We start from the raw sequence: 19,883 nt of genomic DNA, 5'->3' as shown, positions 1-19,883 counted from the left end.
CAGAGGCAGGGAGAGAGAGAGAAGAATACACAAACCCAGTGGGGCTCTGGAATGTTAAACACTTAATGGCATAAATAGCAGCCCCTTTGGTAAATTACAATGAGTGTTCTGGCACTGGGAAGCGTGCAGCAGGAAAAAGTTCTCACATTTCAGAACCAGGCATTCTAATCTCCCAAAGGAGTGAGTGGGGGAGCAAGTACTGTTTTAATTTCCCCCAAAAAGATTCATATATACACTAACTTGGAGTGTGGTGAGGGTTATGATATGTTGGGGGTTCAACTGGTGGCTGGATTTCAAAAGGGTAGGCCTACTATATAAGCTTTGTGGCAAGAAAGAAGTTCAACTACAGAGACATTATTCATACAGCAGAATGAGTGATTCCAATGTAGTATTAATAAGTTAACTAGAGAGCATAATCTGACTCAAACCGTTACTCACTTCAACTTGCAATGCTATGTGATTTTATTAGCCGAGCCGACACCCTCGCCTGAGGACACGCTAACAATTTACATCATAAAACCACTCTGAATTAATTCCAAGCAGCTGGAACTTAATATGCCTGCTGTATAAGAACATCCAGGTCAAAGGTGCAATGGTAACAACCAAATGACTGAACTATTAATCCATCTCCCAGACCTGTCACTCCATATCGGTCCATATCGGACTCTTTGTTAGCTCACAGCAGTATGACCAAATGTCTAGAGCTCGCCACAGAAGTCTTATCTCCTGCTCAATGACTATTTCCCTGACTGAGAAGAAAACGTGTAGTTTAAGAACCATGTGGCTAGAAGCTCCAGCAGACAGAGAGGCTGAGTGGAACAGCCCACGCACCCTCGCTGCTCTGTGACCAGACCTGGGCTAGGTTTCCCAAAAGCATCATAGCACTAAGATCTTAATTCAATTTAAACTAAATCGACGAAAGATGATCTTTGTGCTACGATGCTTTTGGGAAACCCAACCCTGATCACTCAGAGAACCATGGGAACTTAGACTCTCCTGGCTAAACAGACTCTGACTCACTGTCTGGGCTACAAAGTAGGAGCTTCAACTCCCTCAACTAAGGAAATACAGACCTGGAACAAGTTTAAATAAGATGAATGTTGGCCAACAAATCTATTCTCTCTTTCACACTTGCACACGCACACACACTGTTTGCACAGTGGCTGCAGGAGGCGGTGGCAGGTGGAGAGATGGAGACATTGAGCCGGTGTACGCAGTAGTCCTTGTCCATCACTCAGTGTGTTCACCTGCACACCTGCCTCCCACTAAACGTCACAATGGGCAATTCAAACTGCTCATTCACTCCCAACAGACTACATTTCCAGTTGTTGAAAGAGAGCCCTATTCCAATTAACAGTCTCTAACCAAACATGCATATATGGTTGTTGTATAAGTAGTGCTAGACTCTCGTTCAAAAAAAGGTAAAACAATACTTTTTATAAACATAAATTATTTTATTGAATGCAAATCCATCTGCTATGAAATAATTGAAATAGAAGTGAAAAACACAAACAGTAAAAATAAAGACTACATACAATCTGGACACCGCACTGTAAACCATAAAAGGTTTAGGAAATGTAAAATTGACCTCTGTACAGCCAGGGCTGTGAAACCATGCCTCTATGATGTAAACATTTCAGACATGTAATTTGGTCCCCTCCTTCCCCACAGTTCTGACTGTTTGATGCATAATAGTAATCCTACCAGCTGAGACAAGAAGGCACATCTTTGGTTTAGAAATAATACATTTCATAAAACAAGTTTATATCTTACAAAAATGGCATGGGAAAGACTGTTCTCTCTATCATTGTAGAGAACAATGGCAATAATTAACACTGTGGTAACCTGGAGTGCATGGCTTAGATTATCATTCAGGAATTAAAACGACATTGAAAGCTGAGAGCTTCCATAAGGAATAACAACAGAAACAAATGGCTTTATCCTGTCATTGAAACACATCAGATTACATCTGGGCTTGATGTAGTCAAAGTAAAAGCTTAAGACGGACCCACTGGAGACATGCATACAAAGGGACCAACGGACCCCATCCTCTTTGTGATGATGACATACTTCCTCTTTCTGGGGGAGGTGGAAGTCACCTGTTATCAGCCCAGTGAAGGTCAGGGCCAGAGCACCTGTTAGCACCTTGTCTATCTACACCACGCTACCAGGGACGTGTGTGTGTGTGTGTGTGTGTGTGTGTGTGTGTGTGTGTGTGTGTGTGTGTGTGTGTGTGTGTGTGTGTGTGTGTGTGTGTGTGTGTGTGTGTGTGTGTGTGTGTGTGTGTGTGTGTGTGTGTGTGTGTCATGCTGAGAGATGTATCTCGCACACGCACCCCTACCTCTCTCAGCAGCTGTGTCTAGGCCACGATGATCCTGAGCTTGTCTGGCCAGGACAAAGGCCGGGATAGACAAAAACAATGGCACCACTAACCCTCATGAATCCACTACTGTATATGAGGAAAAAACTAAGTTGGGACTGGGAGAATGGCAGGAGTACAGAGTTACTTACAGTGCAAAACATTTACCAGACTTGAAATGGGAGGAGTTTGAAAAATGTTCTTCTTCTTCTTTAAATGAGATTGAAACTGAGATGGCTGTGGAAGTTCCATCCAAAGAGATACGAGTCAGGGTCAACTTCCTCTCCTACTAGTTAACGGTGAGTTCATGGTCTCTGTTGGCAGATTGGTTCAGGCTCCTCTGGTCTTGCTGGTGATATGAGTCTGTAGACTCCCCTACCGCCATGAGGTCTCTGTGGGGATAACTCCATGGCCCCTTCCTGCTCATGCTGTGGAGGAGGTGGAGCAGCTGACTGCGCTGTGTTTCTGGAGGAGGGACATGCGGCTGAAGGTACGAGAACACACGCCACACTGGTACTTCTTCACCTCAGCGTGGGTCTGCAGGTGCGCCCGCAGGTTGGAGCGGTCGGCGAAGGCACGGTTACAGTGTTGGCAGGAGAATGGCCGCTCACCTGAGAAGGAGGAGATGGTTGGAGGAGCATTGGATAGAGATGCATGACACTAACTGATGTTGCAGGGTGGCAGGTAGCCTAGTGGTAAGAGTGTTGGGCCAGTAACCGAAAGGTTGCTGGATCAAATCCCCGAGCTGACAAGGTAAAAATCTGTCATGACAGTGTTAACAAGACAGTTAACACACTACTCCCCGGTAGGCCGTCATTGTAAATCAAGAATTTGTTCTTAACTGACTTGCCTAGTTAAATAAAGGAACAAATAAAAAAATTGTAAGCCTGTGTATGAGACGGGTTCTGTGAACCTTTGCTTTGATTAGCAATACACACAACTACATCAATTTGGCTGTCTCTGAGCTCACCAGAGGGGTTAATTAACACCTCTTTGAATACAGCTCATTTAAAGGGTAATATGAATCTGGTGTCAGGATCAGGACCACACTTGAATTAACATGATTAAATCAGTGCCAAATTAGATTACTACTTTCAAGTTGCTGCTGGTAGTAAGTGGGCAGTTTGAAAGCTGAAAGATTCCTTATGTTCTTTGTCCCCTTCATCACAATGTTATCATGCATTCTGTTGTCTCGCAGAGTAGCCAATGATAAGATAATTCTCAGGGAGTCATTGTTACAGTGTGGTAGAAAACAATGAGTGATCAATACAAAGCCCTTTGGGCTTGTTGGTCAAACTGCAAGTGTTGATCTAATTAACTGAATAATTGCCCCTGTCTTCTACCAAAGTAATACCCAATGGAAAGTGTAGGAGTTCTTACCTGTGTGTGTGCGAATGTGGCCGCGCAGCAGCCAGGGCCTGGAGAAGGCCTTTCCGCAGGTGGGGCAGACACAGGGTAGTGTGTGCGAGCGGATATGCATCTTCAGAGCCCCCAGGCTGGTGTACTCTTTAGGGCAGTGCTTGCAGAAGAAGGCTGGCCTTGCTGCAGTGACTGGGGCCACTCTCTCGTCCTCGGTCAGGGCCCCATGGCTCTTGATGCCTGTGCGTTTGGGGCGCTGGGGGGGGTGGTAGGTGTCTGTGGGCTCAGGGCTGGGTGGGTCAGAGGTGCGCCCCTCATCCTCCTCTCCACTGCTACTGGCACTGCTGCTGAGGCTAGATGGGGAGCTGAGGTCCAGGGGACCAGGGGTGGGAGAGGCATCAGTGGGGGATGTGGGGACGTAGAGGGCTGGAAGGAAGCTCACGTCCCATACCAGTCCTGTTGTGTAACAGGTGGCAGCTGAGTTATTGTCCCCTGCTGGAAGCTCAGCTAGTGGGTACCTCTCCAGCGAGGTGGCTGAGGGATGAGGAAGAGGGTTAGGTTATAGAGATACATTTACAGCACAGCTAACAGATACTGAGACGTTTTCATCATGGACATATACAGTAATTAATGTAACTGGAACACAACATAATGAATAGATAACATGAAGTTTGGATAGGCCATATATTTTCAACTTGTAAAGCAACAACTGCCTGTCAGGTTTCTCTGTGATATCTTTATAAAATTCCAGAGCATTTTACACCAGAAACATTAGAGATTCAACCAAGCAGAGATTTCATGTGCCATTTCCTCCCACGTATTCACATGGGGTAGAAAAAAATGTATTGTAGCTCTGTGCAGTTTAGGGGGAACTACCTTTTTTATAACGAGCCTTAGCCTACTTGAAAAAATCGAATATGATTTGTAAAGGTTGCCAACGTGGAGACAGTTTATGTTTGGGCAACACAAGTAAAAGTGGATCAAGTAAAACATATCCCCAGAGGTTTATTGTAAGGAAGAATAATAGAGAAAACAGGTGGCTACCTATTCTGTAATGTTTTATGTATTTATGTAATGCATTCTACGTCATACAATTAATAAATAACGTAAAGCTACTCACCATTTTGACACTCCAGTTCACTATAGTTGGGTTTTTTATTGGCGAAATACTTTTTGACCAAGAAAGAACGAGGCATTTTTCCACTGCGAAATATGTTCGTAAAATATCCACCAGTCACGGGTTCAAACTTTGGAAATATGATTTAGATATGACTATTCCCACATGAGAATAGCGGTATAAAAAGAATAATATATCCCTGAAACTTATAGTCTACCCGTTTGTCTCAACCTGCTCAACTGTGGACCACTGTGTGACTGTCTAAATAACGGACTGTCTCCAAAATGCTGCTCTCTCCTCTGCTGAAATACTCTGACGCCCTGAGGGCACACCCCACCTCCGCATGAGCGCAGGATGATACCACTCGCTTACCCATTCCTAAACACAAACATGTTCCCCAAAGCGTTCACCCGGCCTTGATCGCATTGACCTGCAGATAACACACATCACGCAATAGTATTGGCTATTCCAATTATGCAAATTAAACACTCGTGCATTAACACGTTGTCCTATTTGCTCCCGAATGGCGCAGTGGTGTAAAGCACTGCATCTCAGTGCTAGAGGCGTCATTACAGACCCTGGTTCGATCCCGTGCTGTATCACACCTGGCCGTGATCGTTCTGACTTGCCAGGTTAAATAAAAGTTAAATAAATATATATTTTTTTTTTAATTTGACCTTGTATGGAGACTTGCGCAACCTTGTCAGATCACTATACAGACAAGCATTATTGTCTCTTATTCGACTTCAAGACAATAATGCGTGTTCTTTAAGACGTCAGTATGTCTAAAACAAAAGAATGATGGTTTGGTGTGTGCCGATTCCATCAATGCTAGCCTACATAGGCGTTATAGGCCAGGTCACACAGGGTGCGACTGGCCTTTCTAATGGTTTTGTTCAGCATGTTCAACATGCAACATTTGGATAACAGACCCCTTATTCAGATACGAAAATTGTTTTAGTATTGTGTGAATACTAACTATTGTGTGAATACTAACACTTGGCAAGCACGCATTATGTCAAGTAAAAACACCTGATTTACCGGTACCAGTGCCTCATTTGCTGCTGGTAGTTTCATGACGCCACCTTTTGGGTGGAATTGGTATCTGAATCAAGTTCAATATCAGCAGGTTTCAGTTCGACAAGTTCACAGAAGATGTCCTACCTGTCCCAGACCTGCTGTTTTCAGCTCTCTAGAGACAGCAGGAGCGGGAGAGATACTCTGAATGATCGGTTATGAAAAGCTAACTGACATTTACTCCTGAGGTGCTGACATGTTGCACCCTCGACAACCACCGTGATTATTATTATTTGACCCTGCTGGTCATCTATGAACATTTGAACATCTTGGCCATGTTCTGTTATAATCTCCACCCGGCACAGCCAGAAGAGGACTGGCCACACCTCATAGCCTGGTTACTCTCTAGGTTTCTTCCTAGTTTCTGGCCTTTCTAGGGAGTTTTTCCTAGCCACCGTGCTTCTACACCTGCATTGCTTGCTGTTTGGGGTTTTAGGCTGGGTTTCTATACAGCACTTTGAGATATCAGCTGATGTAAGAAGGGCTTTATAAATAAATTAGATTTGATGTCCTACATCTGCATTGAGCTTGCAGGTGTTTCAAAAAACACGTGCTTTCTGTTGTGGTGGGGCAGCCAGTGTAAATGACAGAGCCTAAGGGTTGGTAATGTTCTCTAGTTGCACCATGATTGGCTCAGTGCTCTGTCACTCATGGGGACACTAGTAAGCACAACATCTACAGGGAGAGCTCGAAAATGTAAGCCTCTTGGGTGCTGCCCATAGACTTACATTAGAAGTGCCCATCCAAGAAGGCTCAAGGTCATTGGCCACAGATAAAAGGATGTCAAATCACGTTATCTAACTTAACTTTGATTGGACTGATCATGACAACATCATACTTTCAAAATCTTAGCTAGCAAGCTAGTATGCAGTCATCATCATGAATCAAGTCGACAATCTACTGGCAAATCCTTTTCAATCCTTGTCATATGCCTAGTTAAATAAAGGTTAAATAAAATAAATAAAAATAACTAAACATGAAAATAAATTAGATAAAACGTATTAGTGCTCATCGACAATTGAACATAAACATTACACAACAAGTTAGAAATCGCAAATTTAACAATGAGTGGTTTGGAAGGAATTAGGTGCTTCTACACCTGCATTGCTTGCTGTTTGGGGTTTTAGGCTGGGTTTCTGTACAGCACTGAGATATCAGCTGATGTACGAAGGGCTATATAAATACATTTGATTTGAATTAGTGACAAACTGCAAGCTTTGTAAAGAAATCACTAGCCCGCAATTCAGTGGAGAGGGTGTGTGGTCCAAGACAGGGTTTAAGGTTCTCTTTTCCAAGCTTAAAAGGATTAATAATAACTCGCAACACACCATGGGCCAGAAAAGGTTCAATACATTGACCATGCTGTCAATTCTGCCACGTTCAAAACAACTGGAAATTCAGAACTGGAAAATCTTAGACTTCAGTGAGTTCAAGACAACTGGGAACTCTGAAAAAAAAAAATCAGACTGGGAAAATAAGTTTTGAACGGCCATCCAACTCGAAATTCCAAGTCGGGGACTCGGGCCTCTTTCTAGAGCTCCGACCTGAAGATCCCTGACGTCATGTTTCAACCTAGTTTTTTTCAGAGGTCCCAGTTGTCTTGAAAGCACCATAAATCCAGAGAATGCCAGACTTTGATGACAAAGTTTAATGACAAAATGTGTCCATAAGAAGGACCGCCGCACCATCTTCCTGTTCTAGTGAGCACAGCACAACAAGGTGAGTCCAAAAACGTCTTGTATGCTGCTACATAAATGATGTAATATGCCAGGGAGATATGTATACTGTAGCTAAGAAAGTAATACTAAGTGTTTGTTGTGTAGTAAGATGTTAGTAGCCCATGTGCCTCACCCTAACAATTTGGTGCCTTTCCCTCTCATAACTTAGCCTACTGTTCTGACTTGGTGGTGCACATGTAGCCTATAGCCTGTTTTAGAGAAATGTAATTGTCAAATATTAGAAGAGCTTTCATTGTCTGTTTATATGCCCCTTTTATTTATCCTAATGTTCTGACTTGGTGTACAGGGAGAATACTGTAAGAACGGCCCATGTTCTGAATTCTGTCGCTGTACATTTCAAAAGTGCTGAACAAATAGTTATATTGACCAAGTCCGTCCTAGCTCGCTCATGAATGTCTTAATCGAAATTATGGATTGCCTCTTATCTGCTTGTCATCCCCTTATGCTGTAGTTTGTACATCTCAATTGTCAGTAGAAACCACATTTGTTTAAGCAAGTCAGCCATATCAGCTAGTTTTTTTTTAAAGGCAGTAAATGAGGCTGAATGAACTGTTTTGCTGCCAGACAAGGCTCCACTGACAGCCAAGTGTAGCGGTGGTAAGGATTCACTCCATGGTGTTGAAAATAAAGCTCTGCTATTGGGACAGCTTTATATAGGCCCTAACAGTTTGTCACCGCTATAATGCAATTAACATGATGTTTAGTGTCGTGTTGTGGCTTTGCAGGCATGCATCAAAAAATGTGTTTGTCGTTTTGCCACACCAAGATTTACATGCTATAATCTCCACTGGTTATTTGCTTTTGACGTAGCATATTCTGTATGGAACCAATGGATGAGAGAGGGAGAATGACTCATAGGCCTGTAGTAGACCTATGCTATGTGTTTTATTACATACATGTTAAATAAACCAGGACAAAGTAATGGATGGGGGGGGAGGGGGTAAAATGAAACAAAGCCAGAACCCATATGGCCATTTCTTGTGGCTCAGATCAGGAACAAAATGTTGTGTTGTGTACAGATGATCTTAGTTTGAGGTTAGGGTTAGGCTTAAGGTTAGCAGTGAGGTAAAGGTTAGGGTTAGGTTTAAAATCAGATTTTAAGAATTGAAATTGTAGAAATAGGCAGGGTTTTGCGATAATTATGACTTTGTGGCTGTGGTTTAAAATACTTAAGTAAAAATACTTTAAGGTACTACTTAAGTAGTTTTTGGGGTTCTGTACTTTACACTTTTTTTTTACAATTTTTTTTTTTTTTACTTCACTACATTCCTAAAGAAAAGTATTTACTTTTTACTCCATACATTTCCCCTGACACCAAAAAGTTACATTTTGAATGCTTAGCAAGACAGGAAAAGGGTCCAATGGACTCACTAAACACACATGCTTCGTTTGTAAATTATGTCTGAGTGTTGGAATGTGCTCCTGGCTTTCCGTAAGTAAATAAAACATACAAGAAAATGGTGCTGTCTTTGAAATTATTTGTACTTTAACTTTTAACTTTTGATACTTAAGTATATTTAAAACCAAATACTTTCAGACATTTACTCAAGTAGTATTTTACTGGATGACTCACTTTTACTTGAGTCATTTTCTATTAAGGTATCTTTACTTTTACTCAAGTTTGACAATTGGGTACTTTTTCCACCACTGGTGGTAAGTAGTGTCAACCCCTTCCACCGCAGATGCGGAATGCCGATTTCAAAAGATACAATATCCCTAACAGAAGGATTTTGATGTGGATTTTATTATTATTATTTATTTATTATGCATTAAGCGGACCTTGGGGGGTGCGCCTCAAGCGGATATTTTTTATTATTATTATGACCAACTCACGAGGCCCCTTGATGATGTGATGATGTAAGACCTGAGGCAATTGCCTCTTCTGCTGCCAGTGTGTGTGTGTGTGTGTGTGTGGAGTATAGAGGCAAATGTACCCCTCCCCCCCCCAGCATCTGCTGCATCAGATGACCTGACCTCCACAATCACCGACCTCATTCCAGGTGAAGCTGTTTGATAGAATGCCAAGAGTGTGCAAAGCTGTCATCAAGGAAAACAGTGGCTACTTTGAATATTCTCAGATATAAAATATATTTGTTTAACACTTTTTTGGTTACTACATGATTCCATATGTGTTATTTCATAGTTTTGATGTCTTCACTATTGTGTGGTGGCAGCTGCAGAGAGGTATTTGGGTGTGCGAGACTTGACGTCAGAAGAGTTGCAGGGTGTGTTAAGTGGTGGTGTCCCATCCTTGCAGATTGTTGGCCTGAGGTAGGACTAAATAGTGGAGTGGTGGGGTGTAACTTGTAGTGTTAAATGCTAGGGTATTTGTTTATTTATCATTTTTTTCAAGCAAAGTATAAGGGAGTTATACTCCAGTCTAGTAGATGGCGGTAATGCAACATTTATTGGATGCCAACTGCCGTTAAACCTCATCGAATTATTAAGATGGGCGGGGGAAGAGGTGGTGCTACGGCTACTGCGATATCACGATCAGCTGTTTTTGTTACATTTCGAAAGAAACAGTTGCAAAGACCAGCCAGGGAATCAAGAACCGATGCAGATATTTTGGAGAAAAAAATTTGTGCAGGGTTTCAGTTCTAAACCGATGCCTCGTCAAAGGAAAATGCATTGATCAAGGAATCGGTTATAAAACCTCATTCAAACGACATTTTGGTGTTAACATAAAATGAATGTCCTACCCAAACACAAATATTCTCCGAATAAAGGTAAACTACGTTTTATTTGCCTCTAGTTATTTCTATTTAGCTTTAACCTGTCGTATTTGATTCGGCATGTATCCAAATCGGTCCCTTATCAATAAGGCTTGCGTAAGTTGTTCACAGGTCTGCTGCAAACTGTTTGTTTTGTATAGTCCTTATAAATAGCTTATGGAGCCCAGCCCTAACATTCATTCACAAGAGGCATCTTTTTTTTAATCCCGTATTTTCTATAGCTGACCTACTGCTGGCTGTCATTACAGACGCCTCCATTTCATATCAGACTGAGTTTGTCACCTTCACCACACCAGTACGCTTTCATATCCAGTTATTCATTTCAAAGTTATTTCTCTGTTGATATAAGGCTAACGTTCAAGTTTTATTTTGTAGTCATCGTGAAATTGTCTCGTTTAGTCTTGCAGTGGTACCCCAACCCTGTTCTCTGCTCAAGCTGTTTAGGTTTTGAATAGTGACGCCAGTTGCTAACACATGCGACGCTTTCGGGGATGTTGTTTTTGTTTTTGGAAACCATTCCCATAGACCACATCTTTGCTCAGCTGAGTAGCTGCCATCATCAAGTTCATAGGTAGAATGCCTGAACATCACATGGATCGTTCCATTTCATTTCAGCAAGCCATGACACCCACCATCTCAGATTGTTCTGAAATAGTTTGTGTAGTTAGAAACATAAGATAAGCATTCAAGCCACATTATTTTGTTGAAAGACAATTTGAACTATAAGAAATTAAGCTAATTGATTAAACACAAATTGGCAATTTCAATGTATAGGATTCATATAATATTCAATAAATATAGTACCTAACATCTGATTTGTACCAAATATCTTCTTAAATGATTAAGAAGTGAGGAATCCAAAGAAATGGTCAAAAGCCACTTGCATTCCCCCCATAAATGAGTGTGAAAGTACCAGGTTTTGGCCAATAGATGCCGCTGTTCCTGTTTCTGCCACATACCTTTATCAATTCTGCTGGTCTCGTGTTTATCAAATGGATCACAATATTTACTTTGCAACTTTGGGTAGAAAGCAAATAGCTTTTGCTCATGATGAAAATCAATTGTGTTCTTATTCTCACATGTCTAGTAGTCTGAATATTGACGTTGATCTCAGGCCCTTATGAACAAGTCTTTATTTTTATGAACAAGTCTTATAAATTGATATTATTTCTACAGCTTATTAGCATACACCTAATGTTCCACCTGTTGATGATGCTTATTATGCATTAAGGTTGAACCAAACGATTACATGTAACAAGTATGAAATGGGAAACAATTAAATGTGAAATTCAATTAAGCAATAATGTATGTTGATGCTAATATTATGTACAATATTTAATATGCCATAAACTATATATTTTTAAGTGTCACTTAATTCATTCTAATAAACTTCATCATTATGACACATCCCACACTATTGTCATTGGTTGCATTAATTGGACTGTTTGTCTACATAACTTGGTTCAAGTATTCATGACATTACTCTGAAGAAGGCACAGTGATGCCGAAACGTTGGTGATTTACCCAACATATTACTGGGAGTTTATATATGGAGTGTGCGACTCGTTATTTTTATAGCATGTCCTCCATGAAATAAATGACACTCTTCTTTCTCTTAGCAACCTAATGCTTCAACCCAGCTCTCATTGAATAGTCCAACAAGTGGCAGCTCTCTGAGATGGAGAAATTAGATGACTAAAATATGACAACCCTACTAAAATAATACAATTATAAACCATTGCATGGCATTCTTATGATTTTCAATAAAATGATTAGAAAAAAATCTCTGTGTCTGGATTACGTACTGTAGACATTGAAACCATTAGACCTGCTGTAGCCTAATTGTCTAACTCAGGGCTCTCCAACCCTGTTCCTGGAGAGCTACTGTCCTGTAGGTTATCTAGCACACCTGGTTCTAATAATTAGCTGGTTGATAAACAAAATCAGGTTAGTTACATCTGAGGTTGGAGTGTGAACCTACAGGAGGGTAGCTCTCCAGGAACAGGGTTGGAGAGCCCTGGTCTAACTAATCTAGACCTATTTGAAAGGGAATAAACCACAAACACACACAGGCTGTTTCCTGGACACAGATTAAGCCTAAAAGAAGGAAAAACCTAATTGCTTTCATGGAGGACCGGCTTGAATTATGAGGACAATTTAGTTTCATAATGAGCAAAAGCTATTGGTTTTCTACCCAAAGTTGCTAAGAAAATGTTGTGATCCATTTAATAAACACAGCAAAATGGATAAAAGGGTGTGGCAATAGCATGAGCAGTGGCATTTAGTGTGCAAAACCAGATACTTTCACATGCATTTATGGGGAAAAATGCAAGCGACTTAAATGACTAGTTTCTCTGAACAGGGGGGGGAACATCACAAAATAAGTACTCCGAGCCGCAGAGTCATACTACTTGTCAAACAGTGAACTGATACTGTATACTGGCAGTGGGCTCGGGGAGTTTTTTTTTGGGGGGGGGGGGGGGGGGCAGTGGTTTATGACAATTTAATTTGAATCCTCACATTTGCATCATTGTTAAGAAGAGGTTTGGTCCAAATCGGATGTTGGGTACTATATTTATTGAATATTATACAAATCCCAAAAATGTAAATGGATAATTTGAGTGCAATCAATTATCTTAATTTCTCAGAGTTCAAATTATCATTCAGCAAAAGGTTGCAGGAATGCTTATCTGTTTCTAACTACAGAAACAATTTCAGACTAATCTCAGATGGTGGGTGTCAATCTTCTTTCTTGTGCTTTTTGCAGTGGAATGCCTTGCTCAAGGGAACATTGACAAATTTTTCACCCTGTTGGCTCTGGAATTAGAACCAACGACCTTTCAGTTACTGGCCCAGCGCTCTAACCTCGAGCCTAATACCACAGTGGACTCTGCAGCCATGGGCCTCGTGTCACTAGATCTGCTCGCTTATTATCTATCCCAAAACTGTTCTCATAAGCTGAATGTGGGACCTTGTGCATGATAAGCCCCAGTCACATTGATCAAGGCTACCATAAGAAACCATGCTTTCTCTGCTTGGGGTGGGGAGATTCCCTGTGTGCATGAAAAAATGGCACAAGTGTTCAATTCGGAGACCGACAATTATAGCCGTTTTCCAATAAACAGCAATATCAGAAAAAGAACATCTGAAAAATGTGTCCTATCATTTTATTAAAGCTGAAAGAATCTCCACTATATTTAGAGGATTCTATGGGGATGCTACTATACTGTTGCAGAGTATAGACTGGCCCCTCCCCAATAAGTTTAATAGCAGATGGACTCTGACAATGGAGCTCTGCAGGGGGTGCTGATTATTTAGGCCCTGTATATTCATAAAGGGCTCATTGGCCAATCAATGACCACCATGGTCAGTTGACCTGAGGTTGCATTAATTACCATGGGCCAGTATGGATGTGTGGGGTCTAGACATCACTCCTAATTCATCACTGGGCGGGTTGTTTTCAAAAGAGGATGCAAAATTATTAAGAAGACAATGTTGTTACAGCAGGTTTGAGTTATAGGAACCAGACTTGATTTTTTTCTAATCTCTTGATCAACCAGGTCTTTGTGAGAAGTATTTCCACAACCAAAGCCTCTGCTGCTACGTCTGAGCCTCCTGCCAAATACCAGAAAGGACAAGAGAGAGAACACAGCAAACGACCTCACAACACCAAATCACAACCAATTCTGAGACCCAGAATCTAAGTTAAAACTTTGAACAGAACCCAGTCATGTTCCGAAGGCTCACCAGTCTGTTTTTTGGACGAGAGGACATCCCTACAGACCAGAGGACATCCAAGCCTGCGGAAATGCTTGAGGAAGGGTGGTTTCTGGTAAACAATCAAGGTCTGTTTCTCACAAGAAGTAGTGATTGGACTGTACATAGTAGGGATCGGTTTGCTCTGCTGGACATAATATGGGTAACCCTAGCTCTCTTGTTCCTTTACAGAAGCTGTCAATGAAGTGAGCTTAGTGGAGGAGCCAGTGGTGGACTGTGCCAATACGTCTATCTACAGATGTCCCTCCAACCTAACTGTCACTGAGGAGAGTGAACCCATCTCAGAAACTGACGTCAGGTGAGAGAAACAGACTGTTGTGTGTTTGACACAGGAAGTTGTCAAAAGCATTTTACAATGTCAATGTTCTACCACTGATTCCACATTTTGATTGTCCGCCCTTTTGTGAACAATTGTGGGTGTGCATTTGTAGGCTTACAATTGTGTGTTTCTCTGCAGGATGTCAGAACCAGAGCTCCCAGTCCAAAGAAGCGCCTCCAGCCCCAGCCGAATCATTCGTGAATCAGTGTCCATGGCTGGACAGCTGGCTAAGGTCACGCAGGTGGCCCGTGTCCAGAGGGCTCAGACCCGGGGGGACCGCCGCCACCTCACACGGAGCTGCATCCAGCGGCAGAACAGTGTCTGCCTGAGAACTCAGCGCCACTCTTCCCACACAACCTACCTCCAACAGCCAGGACACCGCAACTTCAGCCACTGAAAACCCAACAGCAGTTTTAACACAAGAACAACAGGAACCTTCAATCTGCTCGCACCACACACACACACACACACACACATATATGCTTAGACACACTCACAAATGCAACATAAATTGATTGACAGCATGCTTCAGCACAGCGAAATACAGTCATACCTAGTGTAGATTAAGCTATTCCCCCAAATGAATCCTAATCTACCCCATTTGATACAAAACACTAAGCTTGTTAGTCAGAATTGTAACGTGTTCACTGGCAGCTAAAATTACTTTTGAACCTGCACTATATATGACAAGAGATGGTAAACCCCATATCAAATGAGATACGTTTGTAGGCGTGATAGTGTGTGGCCAGAGAAAACCACTGTCAGTAGCTAGGTTTCCATCCAAATGGCAACAAATGTAAATGCGAATATTCTAAAATCCGTATAAAAACAATATGCACATTTTCCCACTAGAGATGTTTCCATCAAATTGACTTGTTGCAGATACGTCTGTGCGTGATGACATAGTGCACATAAAGATACCTTTTGCGGTTCAATTTCCATGTACCAAATAAAAAAATACAAGTTAAATGGGTTTCCATCGCATTTAACTCTACTGATGTTTTTTTTCACAAAAGATACTACGATATATCCGCAGAACTCAGATTGCGGGTTTTTGGCAAGAGCGCATGTATAATTTACATGATGAGACTATTGAGGACAACAGATCGAGATTCTTTTTATTTTTAAAACGGTAGACAAGCATCGATCATCATGTCACCAGAATAAGATTCTCGATATTTATTGGAAAGGAGCATCAAACTCATCACCTTGCACTTTCACCACCCTGTGAAGTTCATCATAATTTATCTGTAGCCTAATAAACTGTCGTAGTGGGAGGACCACACTACATGCCATCGCGTGATATGACGGTTAGGCTTTTATATCAATATTTAAGCATAAAAGCGTTTCCACTGACATTTCTTGCATACTTAATTTTACCGACACAAAAAGATATTATCTTGTCTGGCGTATTTTGTTTAGTCAACATTTGGAAGGTTTACCGAAAAATGTTCTGTTTCCATCGGGCCTGTCATGACATTTTTTAACCGACAAACATTTTACTCGCATAAAAAGGTTGGATGCAAACCTGGTTAGTGACAAGCACATTTCTGTGCAAAGCCTATGCAAAAAATGTTTTTTTGAACATATGTTGAGGGAAATGAAAAGGTGTTGTATCATTACATGTACAGGATGTATTTTGTCAGATTGTCGTGTGGGGGTTAAAAACATTTAATATAGAAATAAAAACAATGAAAAACAATAAAAACATGATTGCACCATTGTTCCTTTATTCGATTATAATGCCAAAGCGAGTCAGAAATGCATGATCAGGGCTATTTGGTGACCAAATAGTAATGTTATCCAATTATTAAATGTTATGTGAAACAGTGTGAAAGAAGGTTATAAAAACAGCTGGGTATAGGTTAAAAAAAAAGCTGATCATTTGGATAATGAATGGCCAATCTGATTGGCTGAGTAATTCTTAACCCGTTTGACATTATTGAGGTGTTGTAAATTCAAGGGGAAGTGTATGGAACGCCGTTTAGAAGTGCAGGCAAGAGGGAAGCTAGCAATGGAGAGCTCATTAAACGGTTATACTTTCTGTTCCACTAGATTAGTAACATAGTGGAACTGTTTTTGTGCATCTAAATTATCCCTGTCTGAATATAGACAAGATGTATCTGAGTCAGAGGAGGCTGGTGGGAGGAGCTATAGGAGGATGGGCTCGTTGTAATGGAATAAATTGAACAATATCACACACAAACACATGGAAACCATATGTTTGACTCCGTGCCATTAATTCCATTCCAGCCATTACAATGAGCTCGTCCTCCTATCGCTCCTCCCACCAGCCTCTGATGTGTCCTGAGCCTTAAACTTAGCAGTGGTCAATCACAAGTTGGTTACAAGAGCTTTGAGGGCTTACCTCAGTTGACCATGGATGACACATTGACTAAAGGCTAAAATGGAAACTTTCCGAAAGAGCATAACAAAAACACAGGTAGTTGGTTTGGCAGCAACTCAATGCCACTTACCTGATGTGAATAAAATCTTGCTTGTGTCAACCACAAATTGCCACACATACAGTTGCTTTTTATCCCACCTTCACTCTAAGGTCACCTTCACAATAAGGCCAGGGTCTAAACCCCCCTTCCAGGTCTCCATGGCATTTGAGAGATGACTTAACAATGACAACAATAGAAGGTGAACTATCTATGTGGCATAATGATTTTCGCTGAAGATTATCCAGAGGTGATCAAGTGGATGGACAGGACATCATGGTCCAGCTGACTTCATTCATGTCTCTGTCTGTAGTGGAAGGGTGACGCTGGTTCATGACATCCTGAAGAATTTGAGGAAGGTGATTAATTTACAGGAAACAGCACCCTCTGGAATCCAGCTAGCTAACTAGCACTCCGGTAAGGTTACACAGGCGGGAGGCATGGGCGACACTGGTAGACAGTGTCCTTTGACCCTGCCTGCCGAGCACTGCTTTCCAGCGGTTCTGTTAACGTTACGGCGAGGGCAGGTGTTCGGCAGGCGAGGGTGAAGGATACTGTGTACTAGCTAGCTAGTACACCGGTAACGTTACACAGGAGGGAGGCATGGGCGACACCGCTAGCTAGCTAGAACATCAGTAGACAGTGTCCTTCACTCATGCCTACCGAGCACTGCTATCCTGCAGTTCTGTTAACATTAAAGGCGAGGGCAGGTGCTCGGCAGGTGGGGCCAAAGGACACTGTGTACTAGCTAGCTAGGACACCGGTACACAGGCGGGAGGCAGGAGCGACACCGGTAGCTAGCTACCTAGGACAACAGTAGACAGTGTCCTTTGCCCCCGCCTGCCAAACGCTGCTTTCCCGCAGTTCTGTTAACGTTACGGCGAGGGAGTCTGTTTATTTATTACATCACTTTCTCACAGCTTTGGTAAAAAGAGGGGTGGGAGCATTCCTGCAGATGTAGGAATGCCCACATGCAGAAACGCCCCGATTTGCTGGCCACAATCACACACTATTATCTATTGGTGCTGCTCTGATCTCAGCCCTCAACATTTTGGATGACTTCCAACTCGTTGGGAATAGCACAACGTATAGCTCCACAATGAAGTAGGGTGCAGGCCAGGCAGCAGGCTGTTAGCCAGCCTGCCAGCTTAGTGGAGTCTGCCACTAGCACAGTCAGTGTAGTCAGCTCAGCTATCCCCATTGAGACCGTGTCTGTGCCTCAACCTAGGTTTGGCAAAACTAAACATGGCGGTGTTCGCCTTAGCAATCTCACTAGAATAAAGACCTCCTCCATTCCTGCCATTATTGAACGAGATTGTGATACCTCACATCTCAAAATAGGGCTACTTAATGTTAGATCCCTCACTTCAAAGGCAGTTATAGTCAATGAACTTATCACTGATCATAACCTTGATGTGATTGGCCTGACTGAAACATGGCTTAAGCCTGATGAATTTACTGTGTTAAATGAGGCCTCACCTCCTGGTTACACTAGTGACCATATCCCCCGTGCATCCCGCAAAGGCGGAGGTGTTGCTAACATTTACGATAGCAAATTTAAATGTACAAAAAAAAAAAGACATTTTCGTCTTTTGAGCTTCTAGTCATGAAATCTATGCAGCCTACTCAATCACTTTTTACAGCTACTGTTTACAGGCCTCCTGGGCCATATACAGCGTTCCTCACTGAGTTCCCTGAATTCCTATCGGACCTTGTAGTCATAGCAGATAATATTCAAATTTTTGGTGATTTTAATAATCACATGGAAAAGTCCACAGACCCACTCCAAAAGGCTTTCGGAGCCATCATCGACTTGTCCAACATGTCTCTGGACCTACTCACTGTCACAGTCATACTCTGGACCTAGTTTTGTCCCATGGAATAAATGTTGTGGATCTAAATGTTTTTCCTCATAATCCTGGACTATCGGACCACCATTTTATTACGTTTGCAATCGCAACAAATAATTTGCTCAGACCCCAACCAAGGAGCATCAAAAGTCATGCTATAAATTCTCAGACAACCCAAAGATTCCTTGATGCCCTTCCAGACTCCCTCTGCCTACCCAAGGACGCCAGAGGACAAAAATCAGTTAACCACCTAACTGAGGAACTCAATTTAACCTTGCGCAATACCCTAGATGCAGTTGCACCCCTAAAAACTAAAAACATTTGTCATAAGAATTTAGCTCCCTGGTATACAGAAAATACCCAAGCTCTGAAGCAAGCTTCCAGAAAATTGGAACGGAAATGGCGCCACACCAAACTGGAAGTCTTCCGACTAGCTTAGAAAGACAATACCGTGCAGTATCGAAGAGCCCTCACTGCTGCCTGATCATCCTATTTTTCCAACTTAATTGAGGAAAATAAGAACAATCCAAAATGTATTTTTGATACTGTCGCAAAGCTAACTAAAAAGCAGCATTCCAAAAGAGAGGATGGCTTTCACTTCAGCAGTAATAAATTCATGAACTTCTTTGAGGAAACGATCATGATCATTAGAAAGCAAATTACGGACTCCTCTTTAAATCTGCGTATTCCTCCAAAGCTCAGTTGTCCTGAGTCTGCACAACTCTGCCAGGACCTAGGATCAAGAGAGACACTCAAGTGTTTTAGTACTATATCTCTTGACACAATGATGAAAATAATTATGGCCTCTAAACCTTCAAGCTGCATACTGGAACCTATTCCAACTAAACTACTGAAAGAGCTGCTTCCTGTGCTTGGCCCTCCTATGTTGTATATAATAAACGGCTCTCTATCCACCGGATGTGTACCAAACTCACTAAAAGTGGCAGTAATAAAGCCTCTCTTGAAAAAGCCAAACCTTGACCCAGAAAATATAAAAAACTATCGGCCTATATCGAATCTTCCATTCCTCTCAAAAATTTGAGAAAAAGCTGTTGCACAGCAACTCACTGCCTTCCTGAAGTTCTGGCCTGGTTTAGATCTTATCTG

At 41.9% G+C, this 19,883-nt stretch overlaps 2 protein-coding genes across 2 annotated transcripts; one reads left to right on the top strand and one right to left on the bottom strand.

The window, feature by feature from the left end:
• Window positions 1-1,433: 1,433 nt before the first annotated feature.
• On the bottom strand, window positions 1,434-5,133 carry LOC139535594 (protein snail homolog Sna-like). Its single transcript, XM_071335165.1, has 3 exons — window positions 4,839-5,133; window positions 3,740-4,252; window positions 1,434-2,970 (listed from the first exon to the last, which is right to left on the bottom strand). The coding sequence occupies exons 1-3, from the start codon at window positions 4,912-4,914 to the stop codon at window positions 2,783-2,785; spliced, it is 777 nt and encodes a 258-aa protein (XP_071191266.1). The 5' UTR covers window positions 4,915-5,133; the 3' UTR covers window positions 1,434-2,782.
• A 4,990-nt stretch (window positions 5,134-10,123) lies between these two features.
• On the top strand, window positions 10,124-15,451 carry LOC139535593 (tumor protein p53-inducible nuclear protein 2-like). Its single transcript, XM_071335164.1, has 4 exons — window positions 10,124-10,380; window positions 13,947-14,231; window positions 14,335-14,461; window positions 14,621-15,451. The coding sequence occupies exons 2-4, from the start codon at window positions 14,117-14,119 to the stop codon at window positions 14,877-14,879; spliced, it is 501 nt and encodes a 166-aa protein (XP_071191265.1). The 5' UTR covers window positions 10,124-10,380; window positions 13,947-14,116; the 3' UTR covers window positions 14,880-15,451.
• Window positions 15,452-19,883: the final 4,432 nt, after the last annotated feature.

This window comes from Salvelinus alpinus, chromosome 12 (genome assembly GCF_045679555.1).
Source record: "Salvelinus alpinus chromosome 12, SLU_Salpinus.1, whole genome shotgun sequence".
Lineage (NCBI taxonomy): Eukaryota > Metazoa > Chordata > Actinopteri > Salmoniformes > Salmonidae > Salvelinus > Salvelinus alpinus.
The sequence above is the reverse complement of the archived record's forward strand: the minus strand, read 5'-3'. Positions and strand labels throughout refer to the sequence as shown.